This window comes from Carcharhinus amblyrhynchos, chromosome 28 (genome assembly GCF_965287045.1).
Source record: "Carcharhinus amblyrhynchos chromosome 28, sCarAmb.v2.hapA, whole genome shotgun sequence".
In the NCBI taxonomy this organism is placed as follows: domain Eukaryota; kingdom Metazoa; phylum Chordata; class Chondrichthyes; order Carcharhiniformes; family Carcharhinidae; genus Carcharhinus; species Carcharhinus amblyrhynchos.
This window is the reverse complement of record NC_137351.1, coordinates 14,678,600-14,696,019: the sequence shown is the minus strand read 5'-3', so window position 1 is coordinate 14,696,019 and position 17,420 is coordinate 14,678,600. Positions and strand designations below refer to the sequence as shown.

Genomic DNA, 17,420 nt, shown 5'->3' with positions numbered 1-17,420 from the left:
TGGAATAAAACCACAATTTTTTGATTAATACCTCCATGCTTTTTCTCCCAGGTTTGTGTGTATCAATGTCCTGGGGTTAAACAGTTTCTCGAGACTACAGGCCAAACTTGGAGGTTGGCAATGCTAAGCACCAGCCAAATTTGTGGCACGGCAGCTTAATGTAGAAACCATCTAGTCTCCGACTACACAGAAAGGTTACAGTAAGAAGCCTAACAGGTTTATTTGGAATCACAAACTTTTGGAGTGCTGCTCTTTTATCAAGGAAGTAGAGGTAAGTTCACAAACATGACATACAGAGACACAATTGCAAGATAATTACAGGTTGGAATGCGAGTCTTTACAAGTAAAACAATGTGAATGGAGGGGGATAAGCACAAGTTAAAGAGATGTGAATTGTCTCAAGCCAGGACAGTTAGTGAGATTTTGCAAATCCAGGCAGTATGATGGGGGTTGCATGTAGTGTGACATGAACCCAAGATCCCACTTGAGACCATCCTCATGTGTGCGGACCTTGCCTATCAATTTCTGTTTGGCAATTCTGCATTGTTGTGTGTCTTGAAGGCAGCCTTGGAGAATGCTTGCCTGAAGATTGGAGGCTTGAGACAATTCACACCTTTTTAACTTGTGATTGTCCCTCTGTCCACTCGCACTGTTCGTATCCGTTCGTACAGACTGCATTCCAACCATTCTTCACATTCCAATCTGTAATTATCTTGTAATTGTGTCTATGTCTATATATGCTGTGTTAGTGAACCCACCTTCACTCACCTGATGAAGGAGCAGCGCTCTGAAAGCTCATGATTCCAAATAAACCTGTTGGACTTTAATGAAAAGAGAAAACATTGGAAAATCTCGGCAGGTCTGGCAGCATCTGTAAGGAGAGAAAAGAGCTGACGTTTTGAATCCAGGTAACCCTTTGTCAAAGCTAAAAGGCATAGAAAGTGAGAGATATTTATACTGCAGCATTAGGGAATGGATGATGAGTCATTGCCATAGAAACCAGGGGAAAAGATGCTAATAGCTGTTCACAGAGAGAATAAAGGGTATGAATAAAAGATGTGAAGGATGTAACAGTCTCTCATTTCCTTCTCTATGAATGGTATGTTTTGTCTGTTTAGCATGCAAGAAACAACATTTTTCACTGTATGTTAATACATGTGACAATAATAAATCAAATCAGAATGGCTGACTTTAACCTGGCGTTGTGAGACTTCTTACTGTACCCAACCCAGTCCAACACCAGCATCTCCACATCACAGAAATACCTTACAAGCACAGTCAGACAGGAATATTTCCATTCAGATGCTTGAGTGGCATTCCCACTCAGAACCTTGGCTTCTTAATCAGACATTTAGGCAAAAGAATGTAAATCTTCAAGTTCTGGAGACTCCGGGTCAAATCCTGTAGGATTGTCAATGCTGACATCCATCTAAGTTTAATTGCTGATTTATCTTAGCTCTCTATCTTGTTTTAGCTTTGATAGTGCTTAGCACACAAAGGGACTGTGTCCTTTAAAAGTAATAATTCTATGCAACTCTAATTCCCTTATTTGTCCCATTAACAGGTGACTCTGGCATTATATACTGTCTGTCTCGGTATGAATGTGACACGGTGTCTAAAACGCTGAAGAGAAATGGAATAGCTGCTTTGGCCTATCATGCTGGCCTCCAGGACTCTGACAGAGAACTGGTACAAAACAAATGGATTAACCAAGACGGCTGCCAGGTTAGGAGCCCTAGAATCCAGGGCACGATTATCATCCCTGATTGGTGGGTTTGGTTCTTCTTGTACACCTCTTAGTGACTGACTAAAGAACAATCTACAACCTACTCCCTCAGCCAGTGACAGTGCTCAAAGTCATAAAGTGGTTGAAGTACAAGAAGCCATTTAGCCCATTGAATCCATTTTGGCTCCCTGCAAGAGCAACTCTCCTGCTTCCACTCATCTCATCTCTTCCCTGTAGCCCTGCAAACATTTCTCCAGATCCAAATCTCTTTTGAAAGTGGAATCTGCTCCATCTCACTTTCAGGCAGTGCATTCCAGATCGTAACCACATGCTGAGTAAAAATATTTTCCCTCATGTCATCTTTGGTTCTTTTGCCAATCAGCTAAAGTCAATGTCCTCTGATTCTCAATCCTTCCATCGTTGGGTACAGCTTGTCTCTGTCTACTCTGTACGGACCTCTCATGATTTTGAACGTTATCGACTCTTCTCTCAAGCTTTGTTTCTCTAACTTCGTAGAATGATACAGCATCAAAGGAGGCCATTCAGCCTATTGTGTCCATGCCAGCCCTTTGAAAGAGTTTTCTAATTAATTCTACTCCCCTGTTGGCTTTTATTTACAATTCCCTGCTGTGTAAAATAATTCTCCTCATCTCCCCTCTGGATCTTTTGCCATTTATCTCCAGCCTATGACCTTTGGTTATTGACCCTTCAGCCAAGAAACAGTTTCTACTAATTTACTCCGTTAAAATCCTTCATGTTTTTAAACACTTCTATTAAATCTTCCCTTAACCTTCTCTGCTCTAAAGAGAGCAACCACTGTTTCTCCAGATAACTGAAGTCTCTCATCTCTGGTACCATTCTATTTAATTTAAATTGCCAGTAAAAATATTTATTGAAGAAGCAAGCTAATCTTGTGCAATTTCTTCTTGCAGAGGCAAAGGACATACCTTTGAAACCTGGTGCAAAACTTGCCCCCTCATATTCGCTGTTGACATTTTAGCAACATTTGCAAATAAGCCTAATAATATGTAAAAGGGAAGTGATGATCTGTGTTGTACAGGGAGGATGATGGTGAGGTATTGAAGGCTGACAGAATGGCTCACCTTTGGTATGTGTTCCACCAGGTGATTTGTGCCACCATTGCCTTTGGTATGGGAATTGATAAGCCAGATGTTCGTTATGTGATCCATGCAACACTACCCAAGTCTATGGAAGGATACTACCAGGAGTCGGGCCGTGCAGGGAGGGATGGAGAGACATCTCATTGTATTCTTTTCTACAGTTACAGTGATGTCACCAGGATCAGGCGCCTTATCCAAAGTGAGTGAGCAGCCAGTATGAATGTAGCTAAGAGCATCGTGGAATTAGAATAAAGTCTCTGGAGTAGGAGCAAATCAGCAAGCTGTCAAATATTCCAGCGTTGTTCTGGGATTCCTCCGGGTGCTTCGGCTACCTCTCAAACACCAAAGGGTGTGGGTTAGGCGGATTGGCCATGTTAAATTGCCGCTTAGTGTCCCAAGATGTCTGGTAAAGGGGATTAGTGGGATAAATATGTGGAGTTACAGGAATAGGACCAGGGTAAGATGCTCTTTCGGAAAGTCGGTGCAGACTCGATGGGCCAAATGGCCGCCTCCTGCACTGTAGAGCTTTTACAATTCTATGAAATTGCATTGGCCTCGAGAAACTCGTGCACAAACCCCAAGTCCTTTGTATCATAAATAAAACTAAACTCGAGAGTGACGGCTGGCATTTCACAATTTAAGAACCATTTTAATGATGGGATTTATGTTTTTGCTCAACTTTGCAGGCCCAGAAAGGGAACAGTTGAAACAGTGCTGTCCCATCCCTGCAGCGAGTAAATTGTTCTTCAAAGTTTTTAAAATTCAGAATCTTAACAAAAAAATTATGATTTTCTTTTCTTTTCCTTTTCTCTCTCTCTCTCATGATCCAATTTTTCTTTCCCTTTTTATTTCTTTATTTGATTTGATTTGACATCTCTGGGTTTCTGTGCGACCTGTCGTTTTAATCTCATTTGTTTACGGAGATGGTCTTCACTGAGGTTCTGTTGACCTTATCTGACCTCGCCCCTTGCACTTCCAGCAATTTGTGGCACAAAAATGGTTTGAGCTGAAGGGTGAGGGAAAGATTTCTAACAAACGGGGCAGGCTGTGAGTTGCAGCGCCCCATCAAGTTCCGAGCCGTTGTCTCTGATGCATGTTATGATCTCCATTAACCTGACCTAACAAGCGAGACGTGTGTTCTACAGTGGAGAAGGACGGGAACCACTTCACCAAACAGACCCACTTCAACAACCTGTTCAACATGGTCCATTACTGTGAGAATTTGGTGGAGTGCCGCAGGACTCAGCTGCTGGCCTACTTTGGGGAAAATGACTTTAATCCCCAGTTTTGCAAGGAACACCCAGAAGTAACTTGTGACAACTGCCTCAGGAAGAAAGTAAGTTCAGCTGAATTACTGGCAGTTTACTGTTACTAGTCCTGAAATGTTAAGTGAGTTACTTTTTTTAACCTCATCCCTCCTTGTAGAATTACAGGACCAGAAATGTCACAGATGAAGTGAAAAACATTGTGAGATTTGCTCAGGAGCATTGTGCTAGCGTCAATGGAAGAAAGTACAATACAAACCAGCCCTCCAGCAGGCTAACCCTGAACATGCTAGTCGATATCTTCCTCGGTGAGTGCAGATTACTTACAGGAAGTTGTCTGTTTCTAGGTTATCTGGGGAGGACAGGGTGGGGAAAATAGGTATGTGAACACGAAATGATAAGTGAATGTGGCGCCGTATAGAGTTTGTGAAATGTTAATTAGGGAAGGACTTTCCTTTCATCTTAAAGTCATATGGATTTGTACGTGGTGGATTTCTCTTCATTTTGCCTGCTTGTTCTCATTTCTTACCTCACGCTTGCACTATCTCCCACTAAAGCATCTTATCATCACCTCGTGATGTCCCAAAGCACTTCGGACTGATGGATTGCTTTGGGGCAGAGTTCATGTTATTACAGGCGTAAATACTGTAGCTAGTTGTCCACACAAGGTTTCCAATACTAGTGCAAAAATAAATAACCCAGCAATCTTTTTTTGAGGGATCGTTGGTCGGATACTCCCTGCACTCTTCAAATAGTGGAGCAAGAAATCAGTACCGTGAAACAGAATGATCTGGTCATTACGCCCATTAAGAAGTCTCACAACACCGGGTTAAAGTCCAACAGATTTATTTGGCAGCATGAGCTTTTGGAATCTCAGGAGACTGAGACTTTGAAAGCTTGTGCTGCCGAATAAACGTGTTGAACTTTAACCTGGTGTTGTGAGACTTCTTACTGTGCTTACACCAGACCAACGCCGGCAACTCCACATTATGCTCATTGACATGTGGGAGCTTGCAAAACATATTGGCTTCCATCTTTTCTACATTACAGCAGTTACTTTAAACTTACGTCGTTGATTGGAAAAGGCTTTGGTATGTCCTGAGGTGGTGAAAGGCAACATCTGGACAAGATCAGGCTAAATGAATGAAAGAGGATAAAATGTTAACCATTCAATCGCCTTTATCAAAACCTCAACATGGGGCTATAGTTGGGAATTTTGATGGCACACATGTGTTCTCTTACGTTGTTGCACACTTGGGGAATGTAAGACCCTTTTGAGAGGCATGATCAAATGCATCTCCTTTATCCAAAGTTCAGTTTGGGAATTTATTCTCAGAACACCTAATAAGCCTGAACACTAACTGAACTTCCCCACCAGGTTGTAAAAATGCCAGGATCCAATCCGGTATATTCGGGGCAGGCGCCGCCTATTCTCGTCACAACGTGGAGCGATTGTTTCGAAAGCTGGTGCTGGATAGGATTCTGTGTGAGGATTTGTACATCACGGCCAATGATCAAGCAGTTGCTTATGTGACAGCTGGAGAAAGAGCACAGCAAGTTCTGATGGGTTTCCTACAGGTCTGTCCATTTTTATCTGATCAATCTCCAGTATTGATACTTGCAATCTAATTTATATTGATCCTGCTAATTGTGTACCAATGGTTGGAAGAGTTTTGAGATGTTTAAACATGATGTAACACTGGAGCATTTTACTCTTTGACCCTAGGTGGAATTTCAGGAGACGGATAATGCCAGCAGCATCAGGAAGCAGAGGAATTCAGTGACAAAGAACGTTTCCAAACGGGAAGAGATGGTTAAGCAGTGTCTTGCTGAGCTCACTGAGCTCTGCAAGCGCCTGGGAAAAGTCTACGGTGTCCATTACTTCAACATTTTTAGCACTGCCACCATCAAAAGGATTGCAGGTATATATAAAAAAGACTGGAATGGGGGTGTGGGGGGGAATGTTATCTGTCTCATTGGGGAAAAATGTTGCTCTTTTGCAGTCACAATAATTTAGACCAGCAGTTTGTTGCCATTTGGAAGTATATTGGGTGCTATTATATGACCTCACTTGGGCGAATCTTGTAAGATACTGCTCAAGGCCAACAGAGAATTCCGTTCTGCGAGCCTCTGGGGCAGGCAAGGTGGTAAAATTCCAACAGTTGTACCTGTTAATCTCTCATTATGTGATGAAATTCCTGATAAGGATTATGCTGAAAGAATTAAATTTGTGTTTGTACAGTCTATTTCACCACCTCAGTGCCAAAGTCCTTTAGAGCAAATGAAGAATGTTGTGAAGTTGTGGGAAACGTGGCAGCTGATTTATACACAGCAAACTCCCACAGGAAGGGATGTGATAATGACCAGTTCCAATGCCATTGGATGAGGAAATAAATATTAGCGAAAATCTCCCCTGCTTATCTTCAAAATAGTGTTTTAGGATCCTTTGCATCGCTGTGACCAAGCATATGTCAGCTGTGGTTCAGGCAGCAGCATTCTCACCTTGGAATCAGAAAGCTGCAGGTTCAAGTCCCTCTCCAGCATTGGGAGACAAAGTCAAGGCTGATACTGTAGTGTACTGAGTGTGTGTTGCACTGTCAGAGGTGGCCATATCTCTGATGAGCTGCTAAAACAAGGCCCAGAGTTTGCTTATGTGACAGCTGAAGAGAGAGCACAGCAAGTTCTGACGGATTTTCTACAGGTGTGTCCATTTTAATGTCATCAATCTCCTGTATTGATACTTGCTGTCTCAAGTGGAAGTAAAAAATCCCACGGCACTATTTTGAAGGTGAGCAGGGAGAGTTATCCCTGCTGTCCTCTAATTCTTCACTCAACATCACAAAAACTGATCACCTGGATATTATTGTGGAGCAGTTTATGGGAGCTTGCTGTGCATGAATCAGCTGTCATGTTTCCTACATCACAATGGTGAATACATCTCAAAAGTACATTTATTGGCTGTAATATCATCTGATATTCATGCAAGGTGCTATATCATTGTAAGTCTTTTTTCAGTACTGCAATCTGAGTAACAACCTGGATTTTGTGGTCAGCCCCTCAGATATTTTCTCCACCACAATAATCAGTGTTTTAAGAGATAATGAGACCGTGCTAACATCTAGCAGATTGGCTGAATCCTTGAGTCTTTCATATTTCTCCCAATGCCGGGTTGAATGTTCTGGATAAATTGTAACTGGGTTTAGATTGCAGAGCAGGGGCTGTCCTTAGCATTCACTTTACTCTTACAGAGTAGCAGCCAAGCTTCCTGTCAGCCTTACAACAACAGAAAAGTGCTGGAAAATCTCAGCATGTCTAACAGTACCTGAGGAGAGATAATAGAGCCAACGTTTTGAGTCTAGATGAGTCTTTGTCAGAGCACGGTCATCTAGACTCAAAATGTTGGCTGTACTTACTCTCGACAGAGGCTGTCAGATCTGCTGAGATTTTCCAGCACTTATCTGTTTTTGTTTCAGATTCCAGCATCTGCAATATTTTGCATTTATCTTCCTGTTAATCTATTTTTACAAAAGTAAATGAAAACTGCAACTAAAACAAAGTGAAAAGTTGGGACAAAACAAATAATATTCAGGTGAATTCAGATTATTGCAGAAAAACGTGCAGTTCCCACTTGCAGAACAACTGGGTCAGCACAGGCGTCCAAGTTGTCTCTCGAAGGATGTTAATGAGCCGAATGTGTCTGCCGCAGAGTCGCTGTCACCGGATCCGGAGCTCCTTCTGCAGATTGACGGAGTCACCGAGGATAAGTTGGATAAATATGGAGGTGAACTCATCGATGTTCTCCAGAAGTACTCTGAATGGCAGTTGCCAGGTAACGGAAGTCTCACCCGTTTGCGATGTGTAAAGTATCTCCAGCAGGCAGAACAATCCCTATCAGCCTCTCACCCAGGGGTACTTAGGAGCCTTAGGAGCTATTAGGATACCAGCTCAGCAGGGCCTTGTCCATATGGCCATTTCATCGAATCTTGCAGTGCAAAAGGAGGCCATTCGGCCCATCAAGTTTGTACCAAACACAGTCCCATCCCGGCCCTATCCCCAGTATCACATACATTTACCCGAGCTAAGCCCCTGAGACCAAGGGCAATTTAGTGTGGCCAATCCACCTAACCTGCGCATATTTGGAATGTGGGAGGAAAACCACACAGACATGGGGAGAACATGCAGACTCCACACAGACAGTACCCAAGCAGGGAATCAAACCTGGGTCCTTAGTGCTGTGAGGCAACAGTGTTAACCACTATGCCACCGTGCCAACCCTCACGTGGAGTCAAAGGAAGACAGCAACAAGACACAATAAGATGTTAATAAATTTGCAGAATGTGTGTGTGATTGCCAAATTAACCTCAGTATTGATTGTGGGTTTTGGTAGGAGTAATAGTGAAGCCATGTGCTTAGGTAACCAGACAGTGAGTGGGGTAGAGGCACAGAGGAATGTAAGATTGCTAACACTCAAATCATTACAAGTAGTAATGCAGATTGGTACGGCCATGTTTAAAAAAGCAAACCAAACACTGGAGTTTATCCTTAGAGGGATAGGATTGAAAAGCAGGGAAGTTAAACTTGTGATAAGTCTTGATTAGAACACATTTCTAGTCTCAATGCTATGAAAAAGAGTATAGGACATTGGGGAAGATGTAAAGAGATTTCATAAGGATGATGCCAAAACTGAAAAGTTATAACCACCAGGAAAGGCTGAACAGGTTGGGTCATTTCTCAGGTGAACCTGATGGAGGTCTTTGAATATTATGGAAGGCTTGAGATGCAGAGAAATCATCTCCACTTGTGGGGGTGTCAACATTCAAGGGTCTTACATAAAAGATCACCTCTAATAAACCCAATAAATTATTTGTGCAAAATGTATTAAACCAGAGTGTGATGAAAATGTGGAAGTAAGCACCACGTGCAGTAATTGAAGTAAATAGTGTAAATAAATTGTAGAGGAAGCTGGCTGAACATTTGAGGGAGAAAGGAATACAGAGGATATGTTGAAGGGTTTAGCTGTTCTCTCTCAGCTCACTTTCCAACAGGAATCGCAGCATTGTATTGTAAGGGTGGCACAATGGTTAGCATTGCTGCCTCATAGCACTAGGGACCCAGGTTCAATTCCAACCTTTGATCACTGTCTGTATGGAGTTTGCACGTTCTGCCCATGTCTGTGTGGGTTACCTCCAGGTGCTCCGGTTTCCTCCCACACTCCAAAAATATGTGGGTTAGGTGGATTGGCCACGCTAAATTGCCCCTTAGTGCCAGGGGGATTAGCAGGGTAAATACGTGGGGTTATGGAGACAGGGCCTGGGTGATATTGTTGTCGGTGCAGGTTCAATGGGCTGAATGGCCTCCTTCTGCACTGTAGACATTCTGTATGTATATATTATATGATTCTATTCTGTGCATTTATGTAGCACCTTTTAACATAGTATAATGCCACTAGGCACTTCTTGGGAGGATAATCTGACAACATTTGATGAGATATTACAAAGGGTGACTGCCCGTGTGAACAGATTCAAATTGGGGATGTGTGAGCGGCCAGAATTGGAGGTGTGCAGAAATCTTGGAGGATTGTAGGACTGGAAGATACTATAAAGATAGGGGGAAGCTGGTGGAGGGATGATTCGAAAATAAGGATTAGAATTTTAATGTTGAGGCTTCTTGGATCAGGAGCCAGTGTAGGTTAGTGAGCACAGGGTGTTGGCTCAATGAGAGTTGGTCAATTTAACCGAGTGTCTGCATAGGTATCCTCTGGGTGCTCCGGTTTCCCCCCACAGTCTGAAAGACATGCTGGTTAGGTACATTGGCCATGCTAAATTCTCCCTCAGTAAAGTTTGAAGTTAAAGTTTATTTATTAGTCACAAGTAAGGCTTACATTAACACTGCAATGAAGTTACTGTGAAATACCCCTAATCGCCACAGTCCACGCTTGTTCAGGTCAATGCCCCCTAATCAGTATGTCTTTCAGAATGTGGGAGGAAATGGGAGCGCCCAGAGGAAACCCGTGCAAGCACCACACAGACAGTGGCCCAAGACCAGGAATCGAACCTGAATCCCTGGCGCTGTGAAGCAGCAGTGCTAACCACTGTACTACCGTGAACAGGCGCTGGAGTATAGTGAAATTTTCACAGTCACTTCATTGCAGTGTTAATATAAGCCTGCTTGTGACACTAATAAATAAATTTAAACTGAAACTTAGGACACAGGCAGAGTTTGGATGAGCTTATGTTTATGCAAGGTGAGAGGAGTCTGTTTCTAAGACAAAGTTGGTGACATTGACTCATTGTAAAAAGAGAAGAAGTTTATAATGCCTTCTTTACAATAACAGAGGAGGAAACTGCTCAAGACGGGGCTTCCAACAGCTGGATAGACTGTGGAAAATCTCGGGATGAGGAGGAACAGTATGAGGAAACCTCAATATATTTCAATAGGAACAAAAACACAGGCAACAGAAAACGCAAAAAAGGATCGTATTACAAAAAGACAAAGAAAAGGAAAACTGGATACAGCAACCAGCAATCTTCAAAAAGGTACATGACCTCTCCCAGATCATCCACACACACACATATACACACACACACACACACCCCCCACCCCCACATTGATACAATATACCTTCACAGTTGTATCAAGGATAGCGCCTCTGTTTGACATAATCTGTTTGGAAATACATTGACTGTTGTAGCAAATGTGCCACTCATTATGTGCATTGTAGATTCCAGAAACAGGACAGAGTGAGATATCAGGAATCGCATAAAGGTTTACAGCATGGAAACAGGCCCTTCAGCCCAACTTGTCCATGCCGCCTTTTTTTTAAACCCCTAAACTCATCCCAGTTGCCCGCATTTGGCCCATGTCCCACTATACCCAAATTACCCATATAACTGTCACGTTTTTTAAAAGACAAAATTGTACCCACCTCTACTAATGCCTCTGGCAGCTCATTCCAGACACTCACCATCCTCTGTGAAAAAATTGCCCCTCTGGACACTTGTGTCTCCCCCCCACTTACCTTAAACCTATGCCCTCTAGTTTTAGACTCCCCTACTTTGGGAAAAGATATTGACTATCTAGCTGATTTATGCCCCTCATTATTTTGTAGACCCTATAAGATCACCCCTCAGCCTTCTACGCTCCAGAGAAAAAAGTCCCAGAGTATCCAGCCTCTCCTTATAAATCAAACCATCAAGTCCTGGTAGCATCCTAGTGAATCTCTTCTGCACTCTTTCTAGTTTAATAATATCCTTTCTATAATATGGTGACCAGAATTGTACACAGTATTCCAAGCACAATCCTTATTTCTTACATTTCCCTTCATTCTGACTCCAGATTTATCTCTGCACTGTTGAGATAAGTAAGTGAAGTAGCACGAACATAACACATTTTGCAAGCAGATATTAGGATTGCAGTCACATTTTTCTTCTTTGCTGCCCCAGGGTAAGGGTACTGAGGCTAACTATGTGGCATCTCTGCTATTCTAAGCTGACTGATTCAAACCTGGGACCTGCGCTTCTTTTGCACACTGATCTGTATGTATCCAAATTGGCCACTGGAGGGTGCAATTTCACAACATTTTGAACTTGAAGTATCACCTACAGGAATAATTGCACCTTATACATCCACATTGTGCACCATCATTGCAACTTTAAATAATTCACTTAGGAATTGGGCATCACTGGATAGACCAGCACTTGCTGCCCATCCCTAATTGCCCTTCAGAAGGCGCTGGTGAGCTGTCGTCTTGAATCGCCATGAAGTGGCGATGCTGGCATTGGACTGGGATTGGCACAGTAAAAAGTCTCACAAAACTAGATTCAAGTCCAACAGGTTTGTTTGGTAGCACGAGCTTTCAGAGCACTGCTCCTTCACCAGGTGAGTGGGATAGACTTCTTCAGCTCACCTGAGGAAGGAGCAGCGCTCTGAAAGCTCTTGCTACCAAATAAACCTGTTGGACTTTAACCTGGTGTTGTGAGACTTCTTACTGTTCCTGAGTCACTGCAGTCCATGAGGTGTAGGTAGACCCATAGTACTGTTAGGGAGAAAGTTCCAGGAATTTGATCCATTGACAGTGAAGGAATAGAGATATGTAACTTGGAGGGGAATCTCCAGGTGATGCTGTCCCCAGGTGTCTGCTGCCCTTGTCCTTCTAGATGTCAGTGTTGTAGCTGAACTTGAACAGTTTGGCTAGGGATGCAGCAAGTTCCTGAGCACAAGTCTCCAGGATTATAGCTGGAATGTTGTCAGAGCCCAAGCCTTTGCTATATCCAGGGTCTTCAGTCATTAATTGCTATCTTGGGGAGTGAATTGATTGGCTGAAGGCTGACACCTGTGATGCTGGGGACCTCTGAAGGAAGTCGAGATGGATCATCCACTCGGCAACTCTGGCTGAAGATTGTTGCAAATGCTTCAGCCTTTTGCACTGATGTGCTGGGCTCCTCCATCATTAAGAATGTGGATATTTATGGAGCCGCCGCCTCCAGTAAGTTGTTTAATTGTCCACCACCAATCACGGCTGCATGTGACAGGACTGCAGAGATTAGATCTGATCTATTGATTGTGGAATTGCTTAGGCCTGTGTTAGGGTGCTGGACCAGAACCCCAAGTTACATTAGGAAGTTAGACTAGACCCTAGCAATATTTCTATTTTAATATAAATGTGAGGATAGACTTTGATCCAGAGTAATTCTGCTGACAAACTAGGGATCTTTTACAGTAGAATAAACTTTATTTAATAATAGTTTAAATATAAATTTAACAAATGAAGCAGCTTAACTGTTAAACATTCCCCTTAAACAAAAAGCAAAATATATGTTTATGTTGGTTGCACTGCTATCATCACACCTGCCTATCACTTACTGTTTATGGTGTTTAGCATGCAAGTATTCTTGTGTTGTAGCTTCACCAGGTTGACACCTCATTATTAGGGATGCCTGGTGTTGCTCCTGGTATGCCCTCCTGAACTCTTCATTGAACCAGGATTGATCCCCTGGCTTGGTGGTAATGGGAGAATGGGGGATTTGCCAGGCCATGAGGTTACAGATTGTGTTTGGGTACAATCCTGCTGCTGTTGATGACCCATAGCACCTCATGGATGGTCAGTCTCAAGTTGCTAGACCTGTTTGAAGTTTATCCCATTTAGCGCGGCGTCACACAACACAATGGAAGGTATCCTTAATGTGAGGATGGGACTTGGTCATAGACAGATGCATCTACGACAGGCAGGTTGATGAGGATGAGGTCCAGTATGTTTCTCCCTCTTGTTGGTTCCCTCACTACCTGCCGCAGTCCCAGTCTAACAGCAAAGGCCAGCTCAGCTGTGGTGTACACTGAGCTACTCTTGTTGATGGACACTGAAACTCTCACCCAGTGCATCCTTGCTACCCTCAGTGCTTCCTCCAAAAGGTGTTCAATATAGAACAGTAGTGATTCATCTGCTGAGGGGGACGGAATGTGGTAATCAAGAGGAAGTTTCCCTGCCTGTGTTTGACCCGGTGACATGAGACTTCATGGGGTCCAGAGCTGATGTTGAGGACTTGCAGCACATCTCTCTCCTGACTGTTACCACTGTCTGCTGGTCTGCCCTGCTGGTGTGACATGACATATCCAGGATTGGTGATAGTGCTATCTGGGACATTATCTGTAAAATATGATTCCATAAGAATGACTGTCACTACATCTGGGCATTACATGTCAGGAAAACATATTGCCTTGGATGAAGTGAAGGGCAGATTCATCTGAATGGTAGCGGAGTTTAAAGGATTAAATTTGACGGTAGGCTTGTATTCTCTTCAGTATGACAAAGCGAAAGCTAACCTAATCAAGGTGTTTAAGGTGATTGATGAGAGAAACTGATTCCTCTTGTGGGGGTGTGCAGAATAGGAGGGCATTGGCTTACAACAGCTCAGGGGGTCAGGTAGCATCTCCTCACACACACAGGAGTGGAAATCTCACCCAGAATAGTGGTGGTGTAATGGTAACATCACTGCATCCAGAAATCCAGAGGCCTAGGCTAATGCCCTGACTTTGAGGGTTCAAATCCCACTGCAGCAGCTGATTAAATTCAAATAATAAATCTGGAATGTGAAGCTGGTTTCCATAATGATGACATGAAATTATCATTGACTGTTGTAAAAACCCACCTGGTTCACTAATGTCCTTTAGGGAAGGAAATCTGCTATCCTTACCCGGTCTGGCCTACAAATGATCCCAGATCCACAACAACATGGTTCGCTCTTAACTGCCCTCTGAAATGGTCAGGCGAGACACTCAGTTAAGGGTGATTTCAAGCAAGCGACGCCCATATCCTATGAAAGAATTGGAAAAAAAGGTGATTCAAGGTTAGGATTGGTTGAAAATGTTAAGAGTTTAACAAATTTTTTCTAGGCAAGTGTATTAAGGATGAATATATGGGAGTTGGAATCTAATCTAATTGAATGGTCATACTGGGCCTCAAGGGGCTGAATGGCCTCACATCATTATGTAGGCAAACCCAGTAAGTTCCACAACCAGCAATGGATATGAAGGGCCAGTTAATCTACACTCATTTGATGAAGAGGCAGCGCTCCAAAAGCTCGTGATTCCAAATAAACCTGTTGGACTTTAATCTGATGTTGTGAGACTTCTAACTGAATTAATCTACATTTAGTGATGTTGCTGAAGGATCAAATGTTCTCTGGAGACAGAGAAGAATTCGCTGCTCCTCTTGGAACAATGCCCTAGGATCTTTTACATCAATCTGAATGAACAGATATTCCATCAGTTTAATGCCATTTAGACAATGGTGTGTGCTGCTCGATTGAGGGGTAACGTTCCTTGGTAAATATTTAACTGTTACACCGGTGTAATACAATCTGGTCAATCTGATAATTGTTTTCTTATTGTCTTTCATAGCAGTTCTAACACAAAGGGCGCAACAAATGCAAAACATTTCAGCCCCAGACCCGCAATGGGCAGCCGACGACCAGGGGTAATGCCGCTACCGATTCCTCGCAGCAACACCAATCAACGGCCCTTCCTCAAGCCCTCGTTCTCATTTAGCTAAGCATTGCTCAGACTTGCGCAGTCCCCATGACACAGCTGTGACATGAACAGATGGATGCTGCTTGGGCTGTGTTTAAAAATGAAATAGAATCCCAAGCATATTTCTGAATTTGAGTTCCAGGGCTGCTGAACTCGGAGGTGAACAGAGGCTGCTGATTGAAGCTATTATTTTCAGCTGATCCCAAAGTGCGCCGTTTGACTGATGAGAATCGTACGGCACTCTCCGGGAATCTGAACCAGGGCATCAGCAGCTACCTGGAGCAGTCCTGCCCCTCCAGCCTTGATAGCTTTGCTCAGGAATCTCCCAAATTATACTGCAACTTGCATTGTTCAGATTCCAAAGCTACTTTCCACTGACACCGAAGTGGTCAAGGTTTGGCATTTGAATTTGGGAAAGGAATTAAATTTGTATGATAAGTTGTGCCTGAGGAATATTTGGCTTTTTGGGATCAGGGTCTTGTACAATAATTTTTTTTTTTGCATTCACTCAGTATTTGATCCCAATCGAGTTGTTTATTTAACAGACCTGTTCTTCTCATGGGCTATAATTACGAGTTAAATTTAGCAATTAGCTTTGCTAAGTTTGCTGCTAACCTGTTTTATTTAAACACTGCGTGTAACGTCTGTATTTCTGATTAAATATACATAAATTATACACAAATTAAATTTTAATCTTGAGGCCTGGTTTGCATATTTAGAAATATTATTTCTGCTGCAAAACTCAATGGGATGTGTGTGTGCTTATTTCCTCTGGTGGTCAACCCTCACCTTGCTGAATACCCAGGCATGTCGCCCTAAGTGTTTCATTCTGGGAGGTCACCCTGACCCCTGGCTGAAAGATTCAGTGGCCCTAAGTGATCCATTTTTGGCTCCTCATCTCTTCCCTCTCTTATCTTCGCACTCCCCCCTTCTCTCCTCTCTGCACTAACTTTACTCCCCCAGAAAATTACATAATTTTGCAACCCCCCCCACCCCACTTCCCTCAGTAAATCCGCGCCCCCCCCCCCCCCCCCCCCCCCCCAATATCTCCCATTACCTCCCTGGCCGTGAAGGACATAGAATTATAGAATCCCAACAGCGCAGAAGAAGGCCATTTGGCCCATCGAGTCCGCACCAACCACAGTCCCACCCAGGTTCTATCCCCATAACCTGACTTATTTACCCTGCTAAACCCCTGACAATTTTTCAATTTGGCATGGCCAATCCACCTAACCCACACATCTTTGGAGTGTGGGAGGAAACCGGAGCATCTGGAGGAAACCCACACAGACATGGGGAGAACATGCAAACTTCACACAGACAGTGATCCAATCCAGGAATCGAACCCAGGTCCCTGGAGCTGTGAGGCAGCAGCGATATGGGGTTGGGCAACCCCTTGAAGATAACACACCCTCTTTCCTTTCTGTCCTAATAAAAGGGTTTTTTTTAATGATCTATCAATTTCTGCCAGCCTGTCCTTGCCAGTTGCTTTAGGGCAGGCTGTTATCAGGGACGAGCTCAATTGATCCTTGATTATTTATTTCAGTTTGGTTGGCAGGTGGCTGATTTTGCCACCTGCACATCTACTCTTATGGGGGTGAGCTTGAGTTTGAGCATGTAGGTGGTGGTACCCCAAAACTCATAAAACCTAGCCCCCAGTCTTTGATCTGTCATTCCGTACAATACCAAGGTGTACAATGCTGAAGTTTACCTCTTCATTAATGCAGAATATAGAAATAAATTTTGATTTTTTTTTAAACTGTCCAATAAATATATGGTTTCACTTAGCAGGGGACAACTGAACCCTGTGACTTGTTGTGAAATTGAATTAAGTACATTTTTGCACACACCCTGCTACAGATATCCTGCTTGTGTCAATATACAGTAATACATATACAGTAGTGGTGGCACAGTGCCTTTTAGTGTCAGGGGATTGGCAGGGTAAATACGTGGGATTATGAGGATAGGGCCTGAATGGGATTGTGGTTGCTGCAGGCTCGATGGGTCGAATGGCACTGGGGAATTCTATGAATAGCTGATACATGCATCTTTAATGTGCCTCACATATTCTGTACAGAATGTCAAACACAAAATGACAACTGAACAATAAAGGGATGGCCCAGGTGGTGCAATGAGTTGGAACAGTGAGCCTTGAGGCTGTTGTTTAAGGTTCTTATTATTGCACCTTATCCATAAACTCGGTTAACAAATTTTAAGTACTCCGATAAATTGGATTTCATTTACAGCAGTGACAAGTAACCTAAACAAGTGAGCGGGCTGCAC

At 43.2% G+C, this 17,420-nt stretch overlaps 1 protein-coding gene across 4 annotated transcripts in view; it reads left to right on the top strand.

Moving 5' to 3' along the window:
* blm (BLM RecQ like helicase) overlaps positions 1 to 15,829 on the top strand; it is a 42,611-nt gene extending 26,782 nt beyond the window's left edge. For 2 of the 4 annotated variants that reach the window (XM_080214061.1, XM_080214059.1), the window contains exons 14-22: positions 1,565 to 1,725; positions 2,851 to 3,046; positions 3,993 to 4,183; positions 4,273 to 4,420; positions 5,491 to 5,690; positions 5,839 to 6,034; positions 7,819 to 7,941; positions 10,447 to 10,648; positions 15,012 to 15,829. In XM_080214061.1, coding sequence (XP_080070187.1) covers positions 1,565 to 1,725; positions 2,851 to 3,046; positions 3,993 to 4,183; positions 4,273 to 4,420; positions 5,491 to 5,690; positions 5,839 to 6,034; positions 7,819 to 7,941; positions 10,447 to 10,648; positions 15,012 to 15,159 — 1,565 coding nt within the window. In that variant the 3' untranslated portion in view covers positions 15,160 to 15,829. Of the gene's footprint in view, positions 1 to 1,564; positions 1,726 to 2,850; positions 3,047 to 3,992; positions 4,184 to 4,272; positions 4,421 to 5,490; positions 5,691 to 5,838; positions 6,035 to 7,818; positions 7,942 to 10,446; positions 10,649 to 15,008 lie in introns of all 4 variants that reach the window. The other 2 variants (XM_080214060.1, XM_080214058.1) reach the window with 1 other exon arrangement.
* Positions 15,830 to 17,420: the final 1,591 nt, after the last annotated feature.